Source organism: Ovis aries, chromosome 24, assembly GCF_016772045.2.
Source record: "Ovis aries strain OAR_USU_Benz2616 breed Rambouillet chromosome 24, ARS-UI_Ramb_v3.0, whole genome shotgun sequence".
In the NCBI taxonomy this organism is placed as follows: domain Eukaryota; kingdom Metazoa; phylum Chordata; class Mammalia; order Artiodactyla; family Bovidae; genus Ovis; species Ovis aries.
Window position 1 is genome coordinate 26,234,426 of NC_056077.1, and position 19,387 is coordinate 26,253,812.

The 19,387-nt window shown below is 46.7% G+C and overlaps 1 protein-coding gene across 3 annotated transcripts in view; it reads right to left on the reverse strand.

The window, feature by feature from the left end:
* Positions 1-9,342, reverse strand: part of XPO6 (exportin 6) — a 108,221-nt gene extending 98,879 nt beyond the window's left edge. For all 3 annotated transcript variants that reach the window (XM_012104315.4, XM_004020858.5, XM_060406222.1), the window contains exon 1: positions 8,737-9,342. In XM_012104315.4, the coding sequence (XP_011959705.2) occupies positions 8,737-8,739 (3 nt within the window). In that variant the 5' untranslated portion in view covers positions 8,740-9,342. The remainder of the gene's footprint in view (positions 1-8,736) is intronic.
* Between the last annotated feature and the right edge of the window lie 10,045 nt (positions 9,343-19,387).

A 19,387-nucleotide genomic window follows, 5' to 3' on the forward strand; every position in this document is an offset into this window, starting at 1 on the left:
GGAGGGGAAGGAAGGGAGAGAAAGCTAAGGAAAGGATGGAGGAAGTTCCCATTTTGCTCTTCAAACTTATGAATTATTTGACACTTACTACAAGAATATAATCTTGTAATTCTTGTAAAACAAATTCTTATAAAAACAAATCAAAATAATAGAAGTAAAAAAAAAACTAACTATAATCAAAGATGATAAATGTTAAACTAGTGGCTGGAAAGCCTCAAGGGGGTCACGGTCATGGTAGGTAAGGTCTCAAAAAGAAGAAAAAGATGTTCAAGCAGAGGGAATAGCACTGAACAAAGGCAGAGACGTATCAAAGTGTACTCAGTGTTCTGGGAATGACAACTGGCTCGCAGAGGCTATAGAACAAGACATAATTTGAGAAGTCTTTAAAAGATATTCTGAACAAACCACTATAAGCATTTAATAAATCATCTTCATCCTTACTGAGAGGACTAAAAGTAAGAGAAATTGTGAAAATCTAGGGCCAATGTGCTTTCCACTACTCTGTTGTGATAAAACTTGGTCTTTGACAACACTGGGGACCCTCCGCTCAGAACACTTTGGGGTCAAGTGACATGACCACGTCTGAGGTCCATGAGGTAGCTCTGGCAGGAACATGGAAAGAAGATGGATTGGTGGAGGAAGAATCTGGAAGCTGTCAAGACACCAACTACGAAAGCAAGAGATGACAGTAGCCTCACCAAGGCAGAGGGAATAGAGGGTAAGGCTGAGGTCAGACGTAAGTTAGCTACAGCATCAACAAGTCCATAAATGGGGGACTGCAGGCAAAGAGAAATTTAAAGATGACTCAGCTTTATCACTGGAGTATCCGGTGAACAAGATCACTAAGAGAATTAGGGTATAGGGGAGGAGGCGCTAACCTAAATGGAAGACGATGGGTTTGGTTAAGACACATTTAATTTGATGTCTACAGGACACTCCAGTGGACATCCAAGGCAAGAGAGGGTGACTGAGTTCTCACTGGTTCACAGGCCATAGCTGAAGTCATAAGAAAGAAGATCAAGGGAGACTGAAACAAGAGTTATATCATGGGAACCAAGAAAAAGTGTTTTGGGGCAGGCAGTGGGGAAGGGCGGGCGGGAGGCCGGAAGGGACCAGTGGTTGCCAATAGCCAAAAGAGGGCATAAGGACTGAAAAGAGGCTATTTATGTATTCACTGTACTACACCAACTGAGAATCTGTGGATTTAGGTATACTCAGGGCTCCGGGAACCAACCCCCATGGATGCCAAGGGATGACTGTACACTGGATTCAGCACACAGTGGTCACTGGTGGTCTTAGAAAGTAGTGACGACAAATCAGTCTGCAATGGGTTGCAGAACCAACCACTGGTGGAGAGAAAAAGGGAGGAGGAAAAAGAAGCAATAATAACAGCTACACATTCAAGAATTCTGTCCCTCTTCACCCCAGCCTGTGCAGTTACATCTCCCTTGTAACTGCACAGGACACTTACGGTGACAACCCAACCACCTACAATCGTCACAATCCTTGTCCTGTCCAAAGACAATCACCTTCATCTCGACAGAGCAGTGACTCTGTATCTACAGACAGAGCCAAATTCCTTATTTTATCAGTCCATGGCCTATCTCCTGTCATCTTCCTATCCGTTCACCTGCCATCTCTTTCATCTCTACCAAATCCAATCACCAATTAATTACAATTTCCCACCATCCCAATCGCCAGTTTAGAGGCTTCCAAAATCAGCTTGAGTTCCTCCCTTTTCTTCGTCCCTTGCATCTAGAGTCCATCTGTTATAAGTGCTGACTCTCTTGGTCAAGTTTTCCTCTCCACACCTAACTCCAAATCCAAAGACAAGCCTTTGTCATGTCCACACAGGTGTTCTATCTGGTTTCCTACACCAATCTAACCTACACACAGCAGATGAATCAATGTTCCTTCAAGGAAAAAAATAACCAAAAAATGAAGCCAAACTCCCTAGGGTAGGGCTGGAGGCCCTCCATTATCCAGCTTTTTACTGCTTTTATAAGCTTTCTAACTGCTGCTTCACAAAAATCTCCACCACTGCCAAACTAGTCTATTACAGACGCTATCTTAACACTACACGTTCAGTTATACCCTTCTCTTCTGAAGTGCCCCGTCTCTCCAAGTTCTATTCACTCTCCTTCTCTAAAAACCTTGCACACACAAGACTGCCACATCATTCCTAACTACAACATAACTGTCTAGGATGTCCCTCATAGCTCAGTCAGCAAAGAATCTGCCTGCAATGCAGGAGACCCAGATTTGATTCCCAGGTCAGGAAGAGCCCCTGGAGAAGGAAATGGCAACCTACTTCAGTATTCTTGCCTGGAGAATCCCATGGACAGAAGAGCCTGGCAGGCTACAGTCCATAGGGTCACAGAGTCAGACACGACTTAGCGCATAAACCACCACCACCACTACAGCAGGAATTGTTCTATGCTCCTGGGATACATCAGTGAACAGAGCAAAGCCATAGGAAGTTAATATTTTGGCAGAAAGAAGTAACAAAAAATAGACCTCATAAATAACATTAAGTTTGTAAAATGTTTAAAAGTGTATATGCTACAAAAAGAAGTGGAATGGGAGTTCTGAGATGGGATCACAGTTTTCAGTAAGGACTGGCTTCACTGGGAAGATTACTCTTGAGAAGGCTTGAAGAAGTTCACTCTGCTCCTATAGCTATCTAGGGGAAAGTACAGCCCAAGGAGAGACAACAGATGGGGGCAGGTACACATCTGGAGCTTCTCAAGGACAGCAAGAAGGCCAGGGCAGTTGAACAGTGAGCCAAGCAGGGAAGAGCAGGAGATGGGTTCAGAGAGTAATCACAGCCAGAATATGGAGGGCACAGCAGGCCACGGAGGCGCACCATGGCCTGCACTCTAAGTGAGCTGAGGAGCCAAGGAAACAGAACAAAGATATTAGGTGCCTTCGATTTTTCAAAGGACCACTGAGGCTACTGTGTTAAAACAGTCTATAAAGGCACAAGGTCAGAAGCTAAGAGAACAGTTAGGAGACAACTGCAATAATGCAGGCAAGAGATGCTCAAGGCCTAAACTAGAGAGACAGCAGTAGAGGGAACAAGAAGTGAAAATCCTGGCTACATTTCAAAGGTAGAAAACAATTAGCCTTCCTGATACAGACCAGATGTGGGACAGAAGAGAAAGAAAGGTCAAGGATGACTCCAAGTTTTTGGCACAAGCAATTAAACGGATGGAGCTGCCCCCAACTGAGACAGAGATACCCTGTGGGTGGAAAGGAATTAAGGCAAAGATCGGGAGCGGAGTTTTAGACAGGTTACATTTGCCATGCCTGACAAACAAGCCTGCATGTCAAGTATGCAGCTGTGTATGTGAGAAAGGCAACTGGGGAGACAGGTCCGGCCTGGGAGCTCACTGGACCCAAGGCTTAGAGCACTCCACCTGTTAAAAGATCGTGGGATGAAGAAGAAATATCCAGTAAGATGGGGGGAACCAAAAGCACATTTTAGCATCCTGGAGGCCAGGTGAAGAAAGACTTAACAGAGAAGGGCGTATTCAACGTGTCCAGTGCTACCAACAGACTAAGATGAGGACTAACCTCGATGTTCAACAACTGTGGGGCGGAACCTGGACAAGCGAGCTTAAGAGAGGATGGAAGGAAGGTGAGGAATTAAAGACCACTCTTTCCTGGAGTTCTGCTGCAGAGGAACAAGGAAATAGAGCAGCAGCTGGCCAGGAAGGTAGCAGTAAAGGTATTCACGACGAGAAAAAAACAGCATGTTTGTGTACTGTGTCCACACGGGCACACAGAGCCCCTACTAAGCCCGTGCACCACAGCTACTGGGCCCTACAAAGTCCTGAGCACTCAACAGATGTTAATTCCTTCCTTCACTTCCACCCTCATTTTCTATTATTTTTATTGATCCATATCTAATCTTTGTAACTATCTGCAAATTTTCAATTAGAAGGCCCTTTCTTTCCTTGTCTAACTCTTCTGAATCCCTCACGACTCAAATATTTCTCCTGGGAACTCTTCCCTGGCCACTCTGCTCCACTAACCTCCCTCAGGTGTGCTACCTCTGTACCAGTGAATTATTCTACTATGCATTAGTCAATCAGTCGCGCCCAGCTCTTTGCAACCCCATGGACTATAGGCAAGAATATTGGAGTGGGTTGCCATTCCCTTCTCCAGGGCATCTTACCTACCCAGGGATCCAACCCAGGTCTCCTGCATTACAGGCATATTCTCCACCATCTGAGCCACCAAGGAAGCCCTATTCTTCTACTATGCTAAACCTTATCACACAGCTTCTCGTAATTACCAGAATATATGTCCCATTTCCTCACTCAACTGACTCTGAGGTCAGGGGCAATATAACCCTTCCTGGGGTAAAAGTGTAGCAGTTGAGAGCACTGATTCTTGAACCAGACTGCCAGGCTCTGAATGCCAGTTCTATCACTTGGTTGCACTGTGACCTTGAGAAGCTGCCTAACCATTCTGGGCCTTGAATGTTCTCATCTATAAAATGGGAAATAAAAATAGTCTCTGCCTCCTGGCATTGTTTGAAAGGCTCAGATAGTAAAGTATCTGCCTGCATTGCAGGAGACCTGGGTTTGATCCCTGGGTCAGGAAGGTCACTGGGGAAGGGAATGGCTACTCTGGCTTCCCTAGTGACTCAGACGGAAAGAATCCACCTGCAATGCAGGAGACCTGGGTTCAATCCCTGGGTTGGAAAGATCCTCTGGAGAAGGGAACTGCTACCCACTCCAATATTCTGGCCTGGAGAACTTCATGGACCTCCCGAGAAGCCTGGCAGGCTGCAGTCCATGGGGTCACAAAGAGTTGGACATGACTGAGCAACTTTCACTTTCTTTCATAGAGACTCTTTCATGATGATAATGTATCCACAGATCCTAGGATTTTAAGCTTGATGCAGGAAGTCAATAAACAGAGGAATAAACTGAGGCACTACAAAGCTCTGGCCTGCTGTACAGAATAACTTCTCGACACCATGTTAATAGTGTTTTGGGGATCTGTTTAGCAGGTCATTTTATCATTTGAACCATACCATCTCCTAATTTTTTCAAAAGATGTTCAAGTCATTTCTCGATAGTTAACCTATCTCCCAGAAAACCTCTGTGCCATGACTGCCACAGAGAACCTGAGTACCGCTGAACCTTGCCCTGTGGTCTCCCTCCACCACCAGAGCTTCTTCACGCCTCCAGTCCTGCAGTGCACAATGCAATACAGTTGCTAAACTAATGCAAGGCACACCAAGTGAGGAGCCAATTTTAAGGTCTGATTTTCCCTCCATTACAGGGACTGTTCACAGAAGAGGACATTCAAAAATGAGAAGGCTTAGTAACCAAAGCAATCTTCCAGGCAACTAAAAAAAAAAAAACCCCACTAATTTAAGCAAGGGTTCAGTTTTGCACAAAATTTCCATAATAAGCAAATTTGACATTAAGTAAGAACTTTTCAGAGAAGTGGTGGGAACCTCTGAGATGTTACATCACTTGAGAACTCATGAGAATTCAACCCAAAATGATTTCATCAAAGGTAGTTACAGTCTCACTGTTCTAGGTATTCCATGCTGAACCTACAAATCTTTCATTAATTCTAAATTTGCAGGTCAAAACTCTTCCTAGAGGGAGACTTAAAAGGAAATTCCCATGGTCCCTTGCCCACGTCACTATCTCAGAACCAAATAAACTATAGCTGGATGACATTCCCAACCATCTTCCGTGTGAGGCAGCATCTGGCCTTAAGCAGCAGAGGCTTTGGAGAAGGGCAGCCTGGGTCCAAATGCCAGCTCCACCTCTTGTTAAACAGGTATCCTACACCAGCTGTGTTCACCTCCTCCTCTAGTAGTGATGGCAATACGGTAACCAACCTAGCAGGACTGGTGTGCGTAACTGATACTGAATGACTGAAAGGAAACAAATAAATGAAACACAGCTAGCTTAGTGTAGATACTTAATCAATGGTAGTTCTATATTACACCATTTTCATCTTATAAGGAAACTGAAATTTTAAAAAGATATTACAAAGGCCCCAACTTATTTGTCAACTCTTTCAAGGCTCTTTAAAGCAAAAATGTTAAGTCAGTACGAAATGGAAAAAGAGCTTCTGGAACAAATAAAGAACTGTGATCCCTCCCCTCAAATGAGACACAAACCAGGCAACAGCTTCCTTGCAGTTGGGGGCAAGGCCTGCCCCAGCCACACCCCTGAACCTGGGACATCTAAGGAGACAAACCCCTGGGATCAGTGCTGCAAAGAGGACATGATTTGACAGTCCTATTGGCCTTACATCCGCTGTGGTCACCCACTGTGTGCTAAAATAAGTGAGGGGAAGATTACAAAACTTGACTCACAAGTTATCCTAGAAAAAAATTGTAAATGGTGATGATGAAGTCAACGACTTCACAATTAATTGCTCAAAGGTGGTTATTTTCATAACGGTCTCCTGACTCTTAATTAAAATGAAACCTGAATACAAGGGTGCTTGGCCAGCTAAGTCGATAAACAGTAAAATTCTGCCCAAAAGCAATTCTGTTCTAATGCAATGTTGTCAGCTACCTGAGAGAAGGTACCTGTCTGTCTTGTTTATCTGACATTTGCTAGAGCCTCACATACAGTGGCTACTTAAATTCATTAAAAGTTGTGTACACCCGTGTTCATATCAGCATTTTTCACAATAGCCAAAAGGTGGAAGACACCCAAGTGTCCATCAACAGATGAACGGATAAACAAAACGTGGGCTTCACACACAATGAAATATTATTCATTCTTAAAAAGGAAGGAAATCCTGACAGATGCTACAACACAGATGAACCTTGCAGACATGATTATGCTCAGTGAAATAAGCCTGTCACAAAAAAACAAAACCGTATGACTCCATTTATATGAAGGCTTACACAGTAGTTAAATTCAGAGACAAGTAGAAGAGTGGTCACTAGGGGACAGAGAAGAAAGGAATGGGAGTTTTTGTTTAATGGGTATAGTTTCAGTCTTACAAGATGAAACTAATTCTGGGGATGGACACACTATGAATGTACTTAATGTGACTGAACTGTACCCTTAAGGATGGTTAAAATGGGGCTTCCCTGGTGGCTCAGTGGTAAAGGATCCACCTGCCCATGCAGGAGACACTGGTTCCATCCCTGGTCTGGGAAGACCCCACATGCTACAGAGCAACTAAACCCGTGCATATAAGATTAAAAAAAAAAAAGGTTAAAATGGTAAATTTCATGTTACCTATATTTTACTACCATTTTTTTTAATTCATTGAAAGAATCAGTGAAGGACCACTGAATACGCCTTTCATCATTCACTCAGTGTTACACCTCATACCTTTGTTCATTAGAGAATTCCTGTCTCCACATTCTACAGCTGAGGACCCCGGGACTCAGAAAGTTTAACTGATCTGCCACTATCCATCCTACCTACACCTGGTACAGGCAACACTATACAGTGCTGCCTGGCATTAACAGTGCATTTTATCTAACTGGTTATAAGCACTATGAAGACACGGGCTACAGCCTACGTCTCCTCTCTCTGCCCCAGACCTAACACATCACCCACAGGACACTCCAACGTTCAGAAAACCACACTGGCCTGAAGAGCTATTATCACAGACGATGTCACGGCCTCCTTTTCTCTACTAAACCCCTAACGTGACAGCGATAAAATGGGCACCCTATAACTGGAGGTGCTCAAACACAGACTTGACGATCAACCACCTTCCATGGGCTTACTATGTACCAAGAGCCAGAGAAGATAAAAATTCTGACAATTTCACCTTTGAGGAAACTGAGTTCACCGCAATGGACGACTACGGCTCAGAAATAATCACTCCAATAAGACAAATGCTTAAAAACAGATGTGAACAAATCTCAGGAAGTACTGAGAGTGCCTTTGGGCCTGGAAAATGTGGAATGTTATCCTCAGAAGAGGTGGCTTCTGAACCAGATCTGGAAAGATGAAGCGATCTCCAGGCACTCCAGGGCAAAGGTCAGGGCATGTAGTAGAAAGACAGGCAGGGTGAGTGTCAACAGAGTACTGTTCCTGACTTTGCTATCATCTAGGTAAGTGACCTTTGCAAACCACAAACCCTCTCAGCTGCCCTGTATATAAGCTTCTACCAAGATGGCAACCCACTCCAGTATTGTTGCCTGGAGAATCTCATGGATAGAGGAACCTGACGGGCTGCAGTTCATGGAGTCGCAAAAAGTCGGACACGACTGAACCGGCTAAAACAAGATCCACTCCAGCTCTGTCACGTGTGTTCTATTAGGAGCTCTGAAATCAAACTAGGTTCAAACCTCGCCACTGTCACTTAAGAGTGACCCTGAGCTGGATATTTAGTTGCTCTGTGCCTCAGTCTCCCTACTTCAGAACACAGGGCTGGTGTACTAATAACACACGTCAATCACTTAGCACAGAATTGTTAGCTACTGTCGTGATGAGCTACAATGTACGAGAGGCAAACAACAGATGCAAGGGTTGTGTCTGCTCCGCGTCCAGGTCCCTCCCAGTCCTAAACCATCCCTGGGGCGGGAGGCGGGGTGGAGGGGGGGTTGGGGGGGGGATGGGAGCTCAGAGCCCGGCTGCAAACCCTGCACGCATGTGTCACTGCCGGACTCGGCACGCGCCTCTCCCCGCCCCAGGGAGAAGCGATGGCTCAGCAGTCCCGGGCCCGCTCCCACCGCTCAGACTTGGCACCCGGGAAGGAAGGGGCTTCGACCCCACTTACCATGCTGGCCGGGGGAGGGGGCGGCTCAGGTGAGCTGGCTCTCGGGCTTCGGACACGTCCGGCTTGCACAGTTCAGGTCATGGTCCCGCAGGCTCGGGAAGTCCCCCGCCCATGCAAAGACAACCGCTTCCCCACCCCCGAGCCTCGCGGGGACCCTCTAAAAAGAGTGCGGCCCCCCGGCCCACCTCATCGGGGACCCCCGGAACAATTCATCCAGACCCACCCGCCCCTCCCCAAAGAAACTGAAAAAAGCAGGAAATGGGGCTCGGAGGGCTGACGAGGAGGGCAGCGGCTCGGGGCCCCCTGCCCGGGCCCGACCCCCGAGGGGAGGCTCCGGGCCCAGGCAGGGGCTCCCCGGCCCCCGCGTTCAGAAACGGCGGCGGGCCCGGCCCGGAGGCTGAAGGGGCGGAGGCTGAAGGGGCCTGGGCGGCGCAGTCCGAGCGGCCGACTCAGGGGAAAGGCCCGGGAGCCCACGCTATCCTTGCCGCCTCAGCCCACACAGCCGCTGCCGCCGCCCCCCGGAGCATCCCTGCGCGCGCCCGCCCCGGAGCTGCCCGCTCGCGCCGCGCGGCCGCCCGCGACCAACAGCCCCAACGCGCCGGAAGTGGCGAGCGCTCGGCGCGGCCCCACGGCGCGGCCGCCGGGCTGCGGCGCTGGAACCGGACCAATCCGGAATCGAGCGGGCGGGGGCTGGGGGGCGCGGGGCGGGGCCGCACCTGACGGCTCCCTCTGGCCCCGCCCCCGTCCGGCCCCGCCCCACGCCCGCCGCTCTCCGCCGGTCCACGAGGGCAAGCGGCCATGTTGGTAAAGGGAACTGGCCCTGCCATCTTGGTAAAGGGGCGGTTTCTCTTTCATTTCCTGAGCTCATTCATTCCACCCATCTTGAAGGAGCACTTTCTATTTGCCCAGCACCCGGCTAGAAGTCGGTGGCACGCAGCCTCTTCCCTTGTGGAATTTACATCCATTCAGCCCATAGACATTTTAGCTGCTGTGGACCAGGCTCAGCTGTGGATGCCAGGACTAGTACAGTAAAGAAGATCAATGTAGTCCCTGCACTCAAGGAGGCAGATAAGCAGCAAGTAGCAACCAAGTGAATAAATTAATTGTAAGAAACGAGGAGTGTTGTGAGTGTTATGAACGAACGAACACACAGGGGCCCCAGATAAAACGTGGAAGGGAGGAATGGAAATGTAAACAAGCCTGAGGATAAAGTCAATAGCCGCCAGCGTGATCAAAGTTAAGGAACAGCAACTGCAGAGATTCTAACAAGGCAAAGACGTGGTGGGTTCTGGTTCCTGTTTCTATCCTCCAACCTACTTTACTTGTGAAAGAAGTGACTTTAACAAATAGAAGCAAGAAACAATGCCCAGCAGCAGAGGTGCTGCTAGTCATGGGCTGAACCAAATCTGTGTTCAGTTCAGTTCAGTTCAGTCGCTCAGTCGTATCCGACTCTTTGCGACCCCTGAATCGCAGCACGCCAGGCCTCCTTGTTCATCACCAGCTCCCGGAGTTCACTCAGACTCAGGTCCATCCAGTCAGTGATGCCATCCAGCCATCACATCCTCTGGCGTCGTCCCCTTCCCCTCCTGCCCCCAATCCCTCCCAGCATCAGAGTCGTTTCCAATGAGTCAACTCTCCACATGAGATGGCCAAAGTACTGGAGTTTCAGCTTTAGCATCATTCCTTCCAAAGAAATCCCAGGACTGGTCTCCTTCAGAATGGACTGGTTGGGTCTCCTTGCAGTCCAAGGGACTCTCAAGAGTCTTCTCCAACACCACACTTCAAAAGCATCAATTCTTCCGCACTCAGCCCTCTTCACAGTCCAACTCTCACATCCATACATGACCACAGGAAAAACCATAGCCTTGACTAGACAGACCTTAGTTGGCAAAGTAATGTCTCTGCTTTTGAATATGCTATCTAGGTTGGTCATAACTTTTCTTCCAAGGAGTAAGCGTCTTTTAATTTCATGGCTGCAATCACCATCTGCAGTGATTTTGGAGCCCCGAAAGATAAAGTCTGACACTGTTTCCATTGTTTCCCCATCTATTTCCCATGAAGTGATGGGACCAGATGCCATGATCTTCGTTTTCTGAATGTTGAGCTTTAAGCCAACCTTTTCACTCTCCACTTTCACTTTCATCAAGAGGCTTTTAGTTCCTCTTCACTTTCTGCCATAAGGGTGGTGTCATCTGCATATCTGAGGTTATTGATATTTCTCCCGGCAATCTTGATTCCAGCTTGTGTTTCTTCCAGTCCAGTGTTTCTCATGATGTACTCTGCATAGAAGTTAAAGAAGCAAGGTGACAATATATAGCCTTGACATACTCCTTTTCCTATTTGAAACCAGTCTGTTCTTCCATGTCCAGTTCTAACTGTTGCTTCCTGACCTGCATACAGATTTCTCAAGAGGCAGGTCAGGTGGTCTGTATTCCCATCTCTTTCAGAATTTTCCACAGTTTATTGTGGAAATCTGTGTAGTGGCCTTCAAATTCCAGCATGAATCAGAATCACCTGGAGGGCCTGTTAAAACACTGATTGTCCTTCCCCATTCCCAGAGCTTCTAATCAGTAGAAGCTCATAAATTTTTCTAAAAAATTCCTGGGTGATACTAATGCTCCAGGTCCGGGGATCACCCTTGGGGGACTGCTGACATAACTCATGGCCACAGAAAGCAATGGCTCTCATTTATTCTTTCATTAAATATTTACTGTTGCCCACTAAGTGACAACCACTGTTCTGAGGATTCAGTGCTGATAAAACAGACACACTTGGGCCTTTATGGAATAGAGAGAAGAATTATTTTAAAAGTATTACCAAATGAGTCATCACTTATAATTGCAATAAGAGCATTGAAGAAAAATACAAACCATTTGAGGGTTAATAGCCAAGGGATCTAAGCTAATCTTGGGGGTTTGGATGGGGAGGCAGTCAGGAAGTGACATTTATTTACCCGTGGCTTGAATGACATGTTGTAGTTAGCTAGGCAAAGTGAGGGGAAAGAATCTCCAACTGTATGTACAAGAGAAGCCATCTCAGAAGATAAACAGATGAATCAGGATGGATGCCAAGTGGCCTGCCCTGTCTTGGCTCAGTGTAGTGAAATGAGCCAAGACTTTGGAATGAGAGATTTGGAGTGGGAAACCCAGCTCTTATCACTGAAAGTGAAAGTGAAGTCACTCAGTTATGTCCAACTCTTTTTGACCCCACAGACTGCCAGGCTCCTCCCTTCATGGGATTTTCCAGGCAAGAATACTGGAGTGGGTTGCCATTTCCTTCCCCAGGGTATCTTCCCAACCCAGGGATTCAACCCGGATCTACCCGCATTGTAGGCAGACGGTTTACCATCTGAGCCAGTCGCTTCAGTCGTGTCCGACTCTGTGTGACGCCATAGACGGCAGCCCACCAGGCTCCCCCGTCCCTGGGATTCTCCAGGCAAGAACACTGGAGTGGGTTGCCATTTCCTTCTCCAATGCATGAAAGTGAAAAGTGAAAGTGCAGTCACTCAGTTGTGTCTAACTCTTAGCGACCCCGTGGACCGCAGCCTACCAGGCTCCTCCATCCATGAGATTTTCCAGGCAAGAGTACTGGAGTTGGGTTGCCATTGCCTTCTCCGCTCTTAATCACTAGCCGAGGTATATTGAGCAAGAGACTATCAAAGTCTCAATTATCTCACTGTGTAATTAGATGAAACAACAGGAAGTCAACTCACTCTCAACAAGAAGTACTCCAGGGCTTCCCTGGCGGTCCAGTGGTCGTGACTCGGTGCTTCCAATGCAGGGGCTGTGGGTTCAATCCCTGGTCAGGGAATCAAGATCCCGTATGCCACATGGCAAAAGAACAGACGTATGCCTTTGGCTCACATGATTCGCAAACCTGGACAACCAGAAATAAGTCAGCTTCAGGCTGGGAGTAATGGGTGTCCCAGATCCATTAATCTAGGATTTTCTTGGCTTTGCCATCCTAGGTGTATCAGCCTTGTCCTCAAGATGGCAGCCAGTGCCATCCAGGGCCACGCAATTCCCTGTTCACATCCAGTAAGAGAGAGCACTTCCCTAGTGGTCCAGGGGCTGACTCTGTGCACCCAGTACAGGGGAGCAGGATTCAATCCCTGGTCAGGGAACTATGCCCCACATGCCACAACTAAAGATCCCACGTCCAACAACTTAGACCCAGCATAGCCAAATAAATGCATGTTTTAAAAAGAGAGAGAGCATATTTTCCCATGTCTTATCTCATGGCAGTAAGTTTTACACTTCTGGTCCTAATCGACCCAGGCCTGCCCATCCCTGAACTAGCCATGTAGAGGAAGATGGAATTGCTAAGACTGACTTAAAGAAGCCTCCCCTGGGGCTGATTTCAATTCCCCAGAATAAAGTGGATTTGTTGGCGTCACCGCCATGTCCATCATACCTCCATTGCCAGGCTAGAGTGAAGATTAAATTTAATGTACACAAAACATCTAGCACATAAGGCAGACAATACATCACAGCTATTATTAATTTTACTCCAGGGATTTTGTCCAAGTCAAGTAAATAACATTTTGTTATTAATATTAATCTCAAGCATGTCCATTCCAAAAGAAGATTTAAGGCTGCTGTTACCTTTTGTTGGCACTGCAGGGATGGCCCGTATCCATCTCCTTCTGCCCATTCCTATTGCCCCTGCCTTGGTCTCATTCATTCTGCTATTTGTTCAATATTCGGTTAGTATCAACTTTCTGCCAGACCTTTTGCAAAACCTAAGATTTCCAAAATGAATAAGATTCAGACAAACTGTTCACTGCCTCGTGGTAGAAACAGCCACCAAACAATTACCACAGTGTGAGAGATGCTATAATAGAGATAGATACAAACCTTCTGGGCTTCCCATGTGGCACAGTGGTAAAGAATCCGCCTGCCAATGCAGGAGATGCAAGTTCGATCCCTGGGTCGGGAAGATCCCTGGGGTAGGAAATGGTCACCCACTCCCATGGACAATCCCATGAACAGAGGAGTCTGACAGGCTACAGTCCATGGGGTTGCAAAGAGTCGAACACAACTAAGCAACTGAGTGAGCACACACACTTTCATAAGTCTTCTAGCAATAGTAGGGGAAGCAGTTGTGAGGCTAAACAAAAATGGTAACATTTCAGTTGGATCTTCTGGGATGAATAGAAGTTCACCTGAATGCAGCAGTGTCCCCAACTCCTATTCCAACTCGAAGCTGTCTTCTACTGTGACAAGACTCTTTCCACTACAAGTGACAACATTGGGACCCTAGAGTTGGAACTCAACTATCATATAACAAAAAAGGGACTGTATTGTTTCTAGGAGAGATCCAACGGGTTGCATGGATTTCAGACACAACTGAATTCTGGGTCTGAAATGATGTTACAGAACTCAGTTTTTCCCCACTTCTTGGTTCTGCTTGAAGACCCATGTGGTGGGCCCAGCATACCCAGGCTTTATCTTCTCCCAGATGGAAGCCTGGTAGAAAAGAGAGTATGCCTCTCCTACAAAGGTTCCAGGAAAATAATCCCATTGGCTTTCGTTGGCTCACTATGACCCAATCATTCCAACCGGGGGTGAATATGATGCTGTGATTGGCTGGACTTTGGTCACATGCTCCACCCCAAGCTCCACAATGTCTCTTTCAAGGGAATGGCCAAGTTCTCTCTGAGCCCAACCACAATTCTGCCAGGCTGTTAGAACCTGGAGAATTCTCCCATTTTGCAGATGAGGAAACATGTTAGTTTCTCAAAAGGTGTGTTAACAGTAACACTCAGTATGGACTTGGTGAAAGAAGGGGGTGAAAAAAAGGGTAAGTGTGTGCACTCTCTATAGGTGATAGGAAAACTGTCTTTAGCCTGTCATTCAAGGCCTTTGACAGTCTGAAACTGTATAACCAGACTCTCTGGGTTGAGTCTCTACTGTGCCCTTTACTAGCTGTGTGGCCTTGAGCAAGTCACTTAAACTCTCTGAACTTCAGTTTCTTCATCCATGAAATGGGAATAACATCAGTACAGGTACCTGTGTGAGTCAGATTCTATCAGGAAACCCTAGTTTAGATTTGAAGGATTGACAAGGGTGTAATTCAAAGGTGGGTAAGGAAACCCTACAAAGGGTAATACAGTACCCCAAGTCTAGCAATAGTAGGACAACTTGCACCTCTAGACCTAACAGGGCAAGAGGAGGGATGGTTGCCAGACTCTGACAAGGGAGAATCATGTGAAAGCAGCTGAAGTAAGCATCCAGCCAAGGTGATCCTGCAGGGAAGAAGCCAGTGGAATAAATACGCTGACCTCACTGTCTTCCCTCCCCCTCTCTCCTGTTGGGACTCCCCATTGCATAAATCCAACTAGAAGCCAGGGACCAAGGGATGCTGCTGATACTGTTCATAGAGACCAACCTCTTAGACCCAGGGCTAGGCAGAGAAGGGGAATAGAAGAGAACGAGCAGAGTACCATGAAGTGTTTAGAACAAAACCTGGCATTTAAAATTGTAAAGTTTTTTGTTGTTGGGTTTGGTTTTGTTTTTTGGCAGAACATGGGCTCTAGGGTGTACACTTAGTTGTGGCTCACGGACTTGGCTGCCCCATGACATGCAGGACCTTCCTGGAACAGGGATCAAACCCACGTCCCCTGCATTGACAAGCAGATTCTTAACCTCTGCACCACTAGGAAAGTCCCTAAAGATTTTCAATCATTTTAGCTAGCAATTACTATTTCCATCCTAGTTCCAGCCCTCCTTTCAAACTCCTCTTCCTCAAATCCTCATGGCTCCTGGAAGACAGTAGGCTCTTTCATGTCTCTGCGCCTATGCTCATGTTCCATCTTAGGATGACCTTTTCCTGACCCCTTTCAATCTCCTATTCATCCCAAAGACCAAAAGCAGATGTCCCCCACAGAGCGTCCTCTTCCTGTGGAGTAAAAGAAAATGAAAGTGAAAGTGCTAGTTGCTCAGTCCTGTCCGACTCTGTGACTCCATGGACTGTAGACCAGCAGACTCCTCTGTCCATGGAATTCTCCAGGCAAGAACGCTAGAGTGTGTTGTCGTTCCCTTCTCCAGGGGATCTTTCCAACTCAGGAATCGAACCCCGGTCTCCTGGATTGCAGGCGGATTCTTTACCATCTGAGCCACCTGAATAAAAGGAGTTAATAAACCATCATTAATATGACGTTGGAGAAATATTGCCTGCAGCTTTACCTGGTTGTAACAGCTCCTGGAAATATCCAACAGGAATCATCCATGGGTACAATATTATGCAAGAGAGACCTCTAATGTCCAGCCATGTCAAGGACAGATTGTACTTCCCCATTCCTTGCAGTTGACTGAGTGGAAGTGACCTGTGTCACTGCTGGGCCAGAGCATTTCTTTGCGTGGGTGATTCTCTTCCATTCTGCTCTCCCCTACCATAGTGAACCCTGAGGCACCATGTTGAAACTGTGGCACCATGAAATGAAGTGATTGCACAGGACAGAACCACTTCCTGACCCACACGAGACCAGCAGAATGAGCTGATTTTGTTTTCAGACAAAGTGATAGGTAATAAATGGATTTATTTAGAGAGAAATACATTTCACAAAGAATTAGAGGAAAACAATAGAACGGGAAAGACCAGAAATCTCTTCAAGAAAACTAGAGATACCAAGGGAACATTTCATGCAAAGATGGGCACAATAAAGGACAGAAATGGTATCCTAACAGAAGCAGAAGATATTAAGAAGAGGTGGCAAGAATACACAGAAGAACTATACAAAAAAGATCTTCATGACCCAAACAATCACAATGGTATGATCACTCACCTAGAGCCAGACATCCTGGAATGTGAAGTCAAGTGGGCCTTAGGAAGCATCACTGTGAACAAAGCAAGTGGAGGTGATGGAATTCCAGTTGAGGTATTGCAAATCCTAAAAGGTGATGTTGTGAAAGTGCTGCACTCACTATGCCAGCAAATTTGGAAAACTCAGCAGCGGCCACGGGACTGGAAAAGGCCAGATTTCATTCCAATCCCAAAGAAGGGCAATGCCAAAGAATGTTCAACCACCACACAATTGCACTCATCTCACACGCTAGCAGAGTAATGCTCAAAATTCTCCAAGCCAGGCTTTAATAGTATGTGAACTGAGAACTTCCAAATGTTCACGCTGGATTTAGAAAAGGCAGAGGAACCAGAGGTCAAATTGCCTACGTGCGCTGGATCATAGAAAAAGCAAGAGAATTCCAGAAAAACATCTACTTCTGCTTCATTGACTATACCAAAGCCTTTGACTGTGTGGATCACAACAAATTTTGGAAAATTCTTCAAGAGATGGGAATACCAGGCCACCTAACCTGCCTCCTGAGAAATCTGCATGCGGGTCAAGAAGCAACAGGTACAACCGGACATGGAAAAACAGACTGGTTCCAAATCAGGAAAGGAGTACATGAAGGCTGTATATCGTCACCCTGCTTATTTGACTTATATGCTGTGTACGTCATGTAAAATGTCAGGCTGGATGAAGCAAAAGCTGGACTCAAGATTGCCAGGAGAAATATCAATATCCTCAGATATGCAGATGACAACACCCTTATGGCAGAAAATGAAGAGGAACTAAACAACGTCTTGAAAGAGAAAGAGGAGAGTGAAAAAGCTGGTTTAAAACTCAACATTCAAAAGGCAAAGATCATGGCATCCAGTCCCATCACTTCATGGCAAATAGATGAGGAAACAATAGAAACAGTGAGAGACTTTATTTTCTTGGGCTCCAGAATCAGATGGTGACTACAGCCACAAAATTAAGACTCTTGCTCCTTGGAAGAAAAGCTTTGATAAACCTAGACAGCGTATTAAAAAGCAGAGACATTACTTTCCCAACAAAGGTCCGTCTAGTCAGAGTTATGGTTTTTCCATGTATGGATGCGAGTGTTGGACCATAAAGAAAGCTGAGCACTGAAGAATTGATGCTTTTGAACTGTGGTGTTTGAGAAGACTCTGAGAGGCCCTTGGACTGCGAGGAGATCCACCCAGTCAATCCTAAAGGAAATCAGTCCTGAATATTCATTGGAAGGACTGATGCTGAAGCTGAAGCTCCAATACTTTGGCCACCTGATGCAAAGAACTGACTCATTAGAAAAGACCTTGATGCTGGGAAAGATTGAAGGCAGGAGAAGAAGGGCCCAACAGAGGATGAGATGGTTGGATGGCATCACTGACCGATGGACATAAGTTTGAGCAAACTCTGGGAGATGGTGAAGGGCAGGAAAGCCTGCTGTGCTGCAGTTCATGGGGTTGCAAAAAGTCGGACTGAGTGACTGGACAACAAAGCAAGGAGAATGAGTAGCTCATGCTCAAAAGACCCAAACTCTTCAGTGGTTTCAGTGGCAAGGGTTTTTAAAGATGGTGGTGAGGGGAGGGTCATAGTACGTGGACAGCTTGTGGACATTCTTCTGACTGGTTGGTGGTGAGGTAACTTTGTGATGTTTCAGGAATCTCAACCTTCTGGTTCCAGTCAGCAGGGGGTCTGTTGTAAAGCGGCATGAACTCACCATCCTCCACCTGGGTGGGGGGGGGGGGGGGCTTAGTTTCTGCAGAACAACCCAAAGATATGCATCAAATTGTTATCTGTTTCCTTTTAGAAGGAACTAGGAGTCCTGTGGTTCTTGTCCTAATCACTGATTGCTTGAGCCTGCTCTTTGAAATTCAGGGAAGGCCTTGGAGACTGAAGCCTTTTTTCTCCTACAAACAAGAAATGGAGGGACTTCCCTGGTGGCACAATGGTTAAAAATCCACCTTACAATGCAGGGGACCTGGGTTCAACCCTTGATCAAGAACTAGGTCCCACAAGCTGCAACTAAGAGAGCTCATGCCGCAGGGAAGACCGAAGATCCCAACTGCTGCAACTAAATCCCGCAAAGACCCACAACTAAGAGCTGCAAATTACTTACTTGGAGCCAAGTAAATTATTACATTAAAAAGGTTGGGAGGGGAGGCTTCCCTGGTGATTCAGTGGTAAAGAATCTACCTGCCACATGCAGGGGACACAGTTTCGATCCCTGATCCGGGAAGATCCCCTATGCTGCGGAGCTAGTAAGCCCGTGCACCACAACTGTTGAACCTGTGCTCTAGGGCCTGGGAGCTGCAACTACGGAGTCCACGCACTGCAGCCACTGAAGCCTGAGAGCCCTAGAGCCCGTGCTCTGCAACAGGAGAAGCCACTGCAATCAGAGGCCTGCGGGCACGGCAACTGGAGAGTGGGCTCTGCGTCCCACAGCCCGAGAAAAGCCCGTGCAGCAACAAAGACCCAGAACAGCCAAGAATAAATGAATAAAAGTATTTAAAAGAGAAAAAGAAAGAAATGGAGGTCACAGAGGGACTTCTGTGCCGGAGAAGGCCCGCAGGGTCCTGCTTGGCTTCAATCCCCGCCTTTTCTTCGATATTCCTCAATTCTGAAGGGAACAGGGTTGGGACAAGAAAGGGAATACAGTTTTGGATAGAGAGATTAATCAGAAACTCAGCAGAACTTAGTTTGAGGGAGATTCAGTTTCATATTCAGTAAGAGGAAGAAAACGTCAAAAGGAAACTGAGGGGGAGATGAATGTTCAGTAAATTGAAAACAAGTGCTCCTCAAATGAGCACTCTCTTCCCTTGAAGAATCCCAGCCTACAGGAAGCTAATCACATCCTCCCAT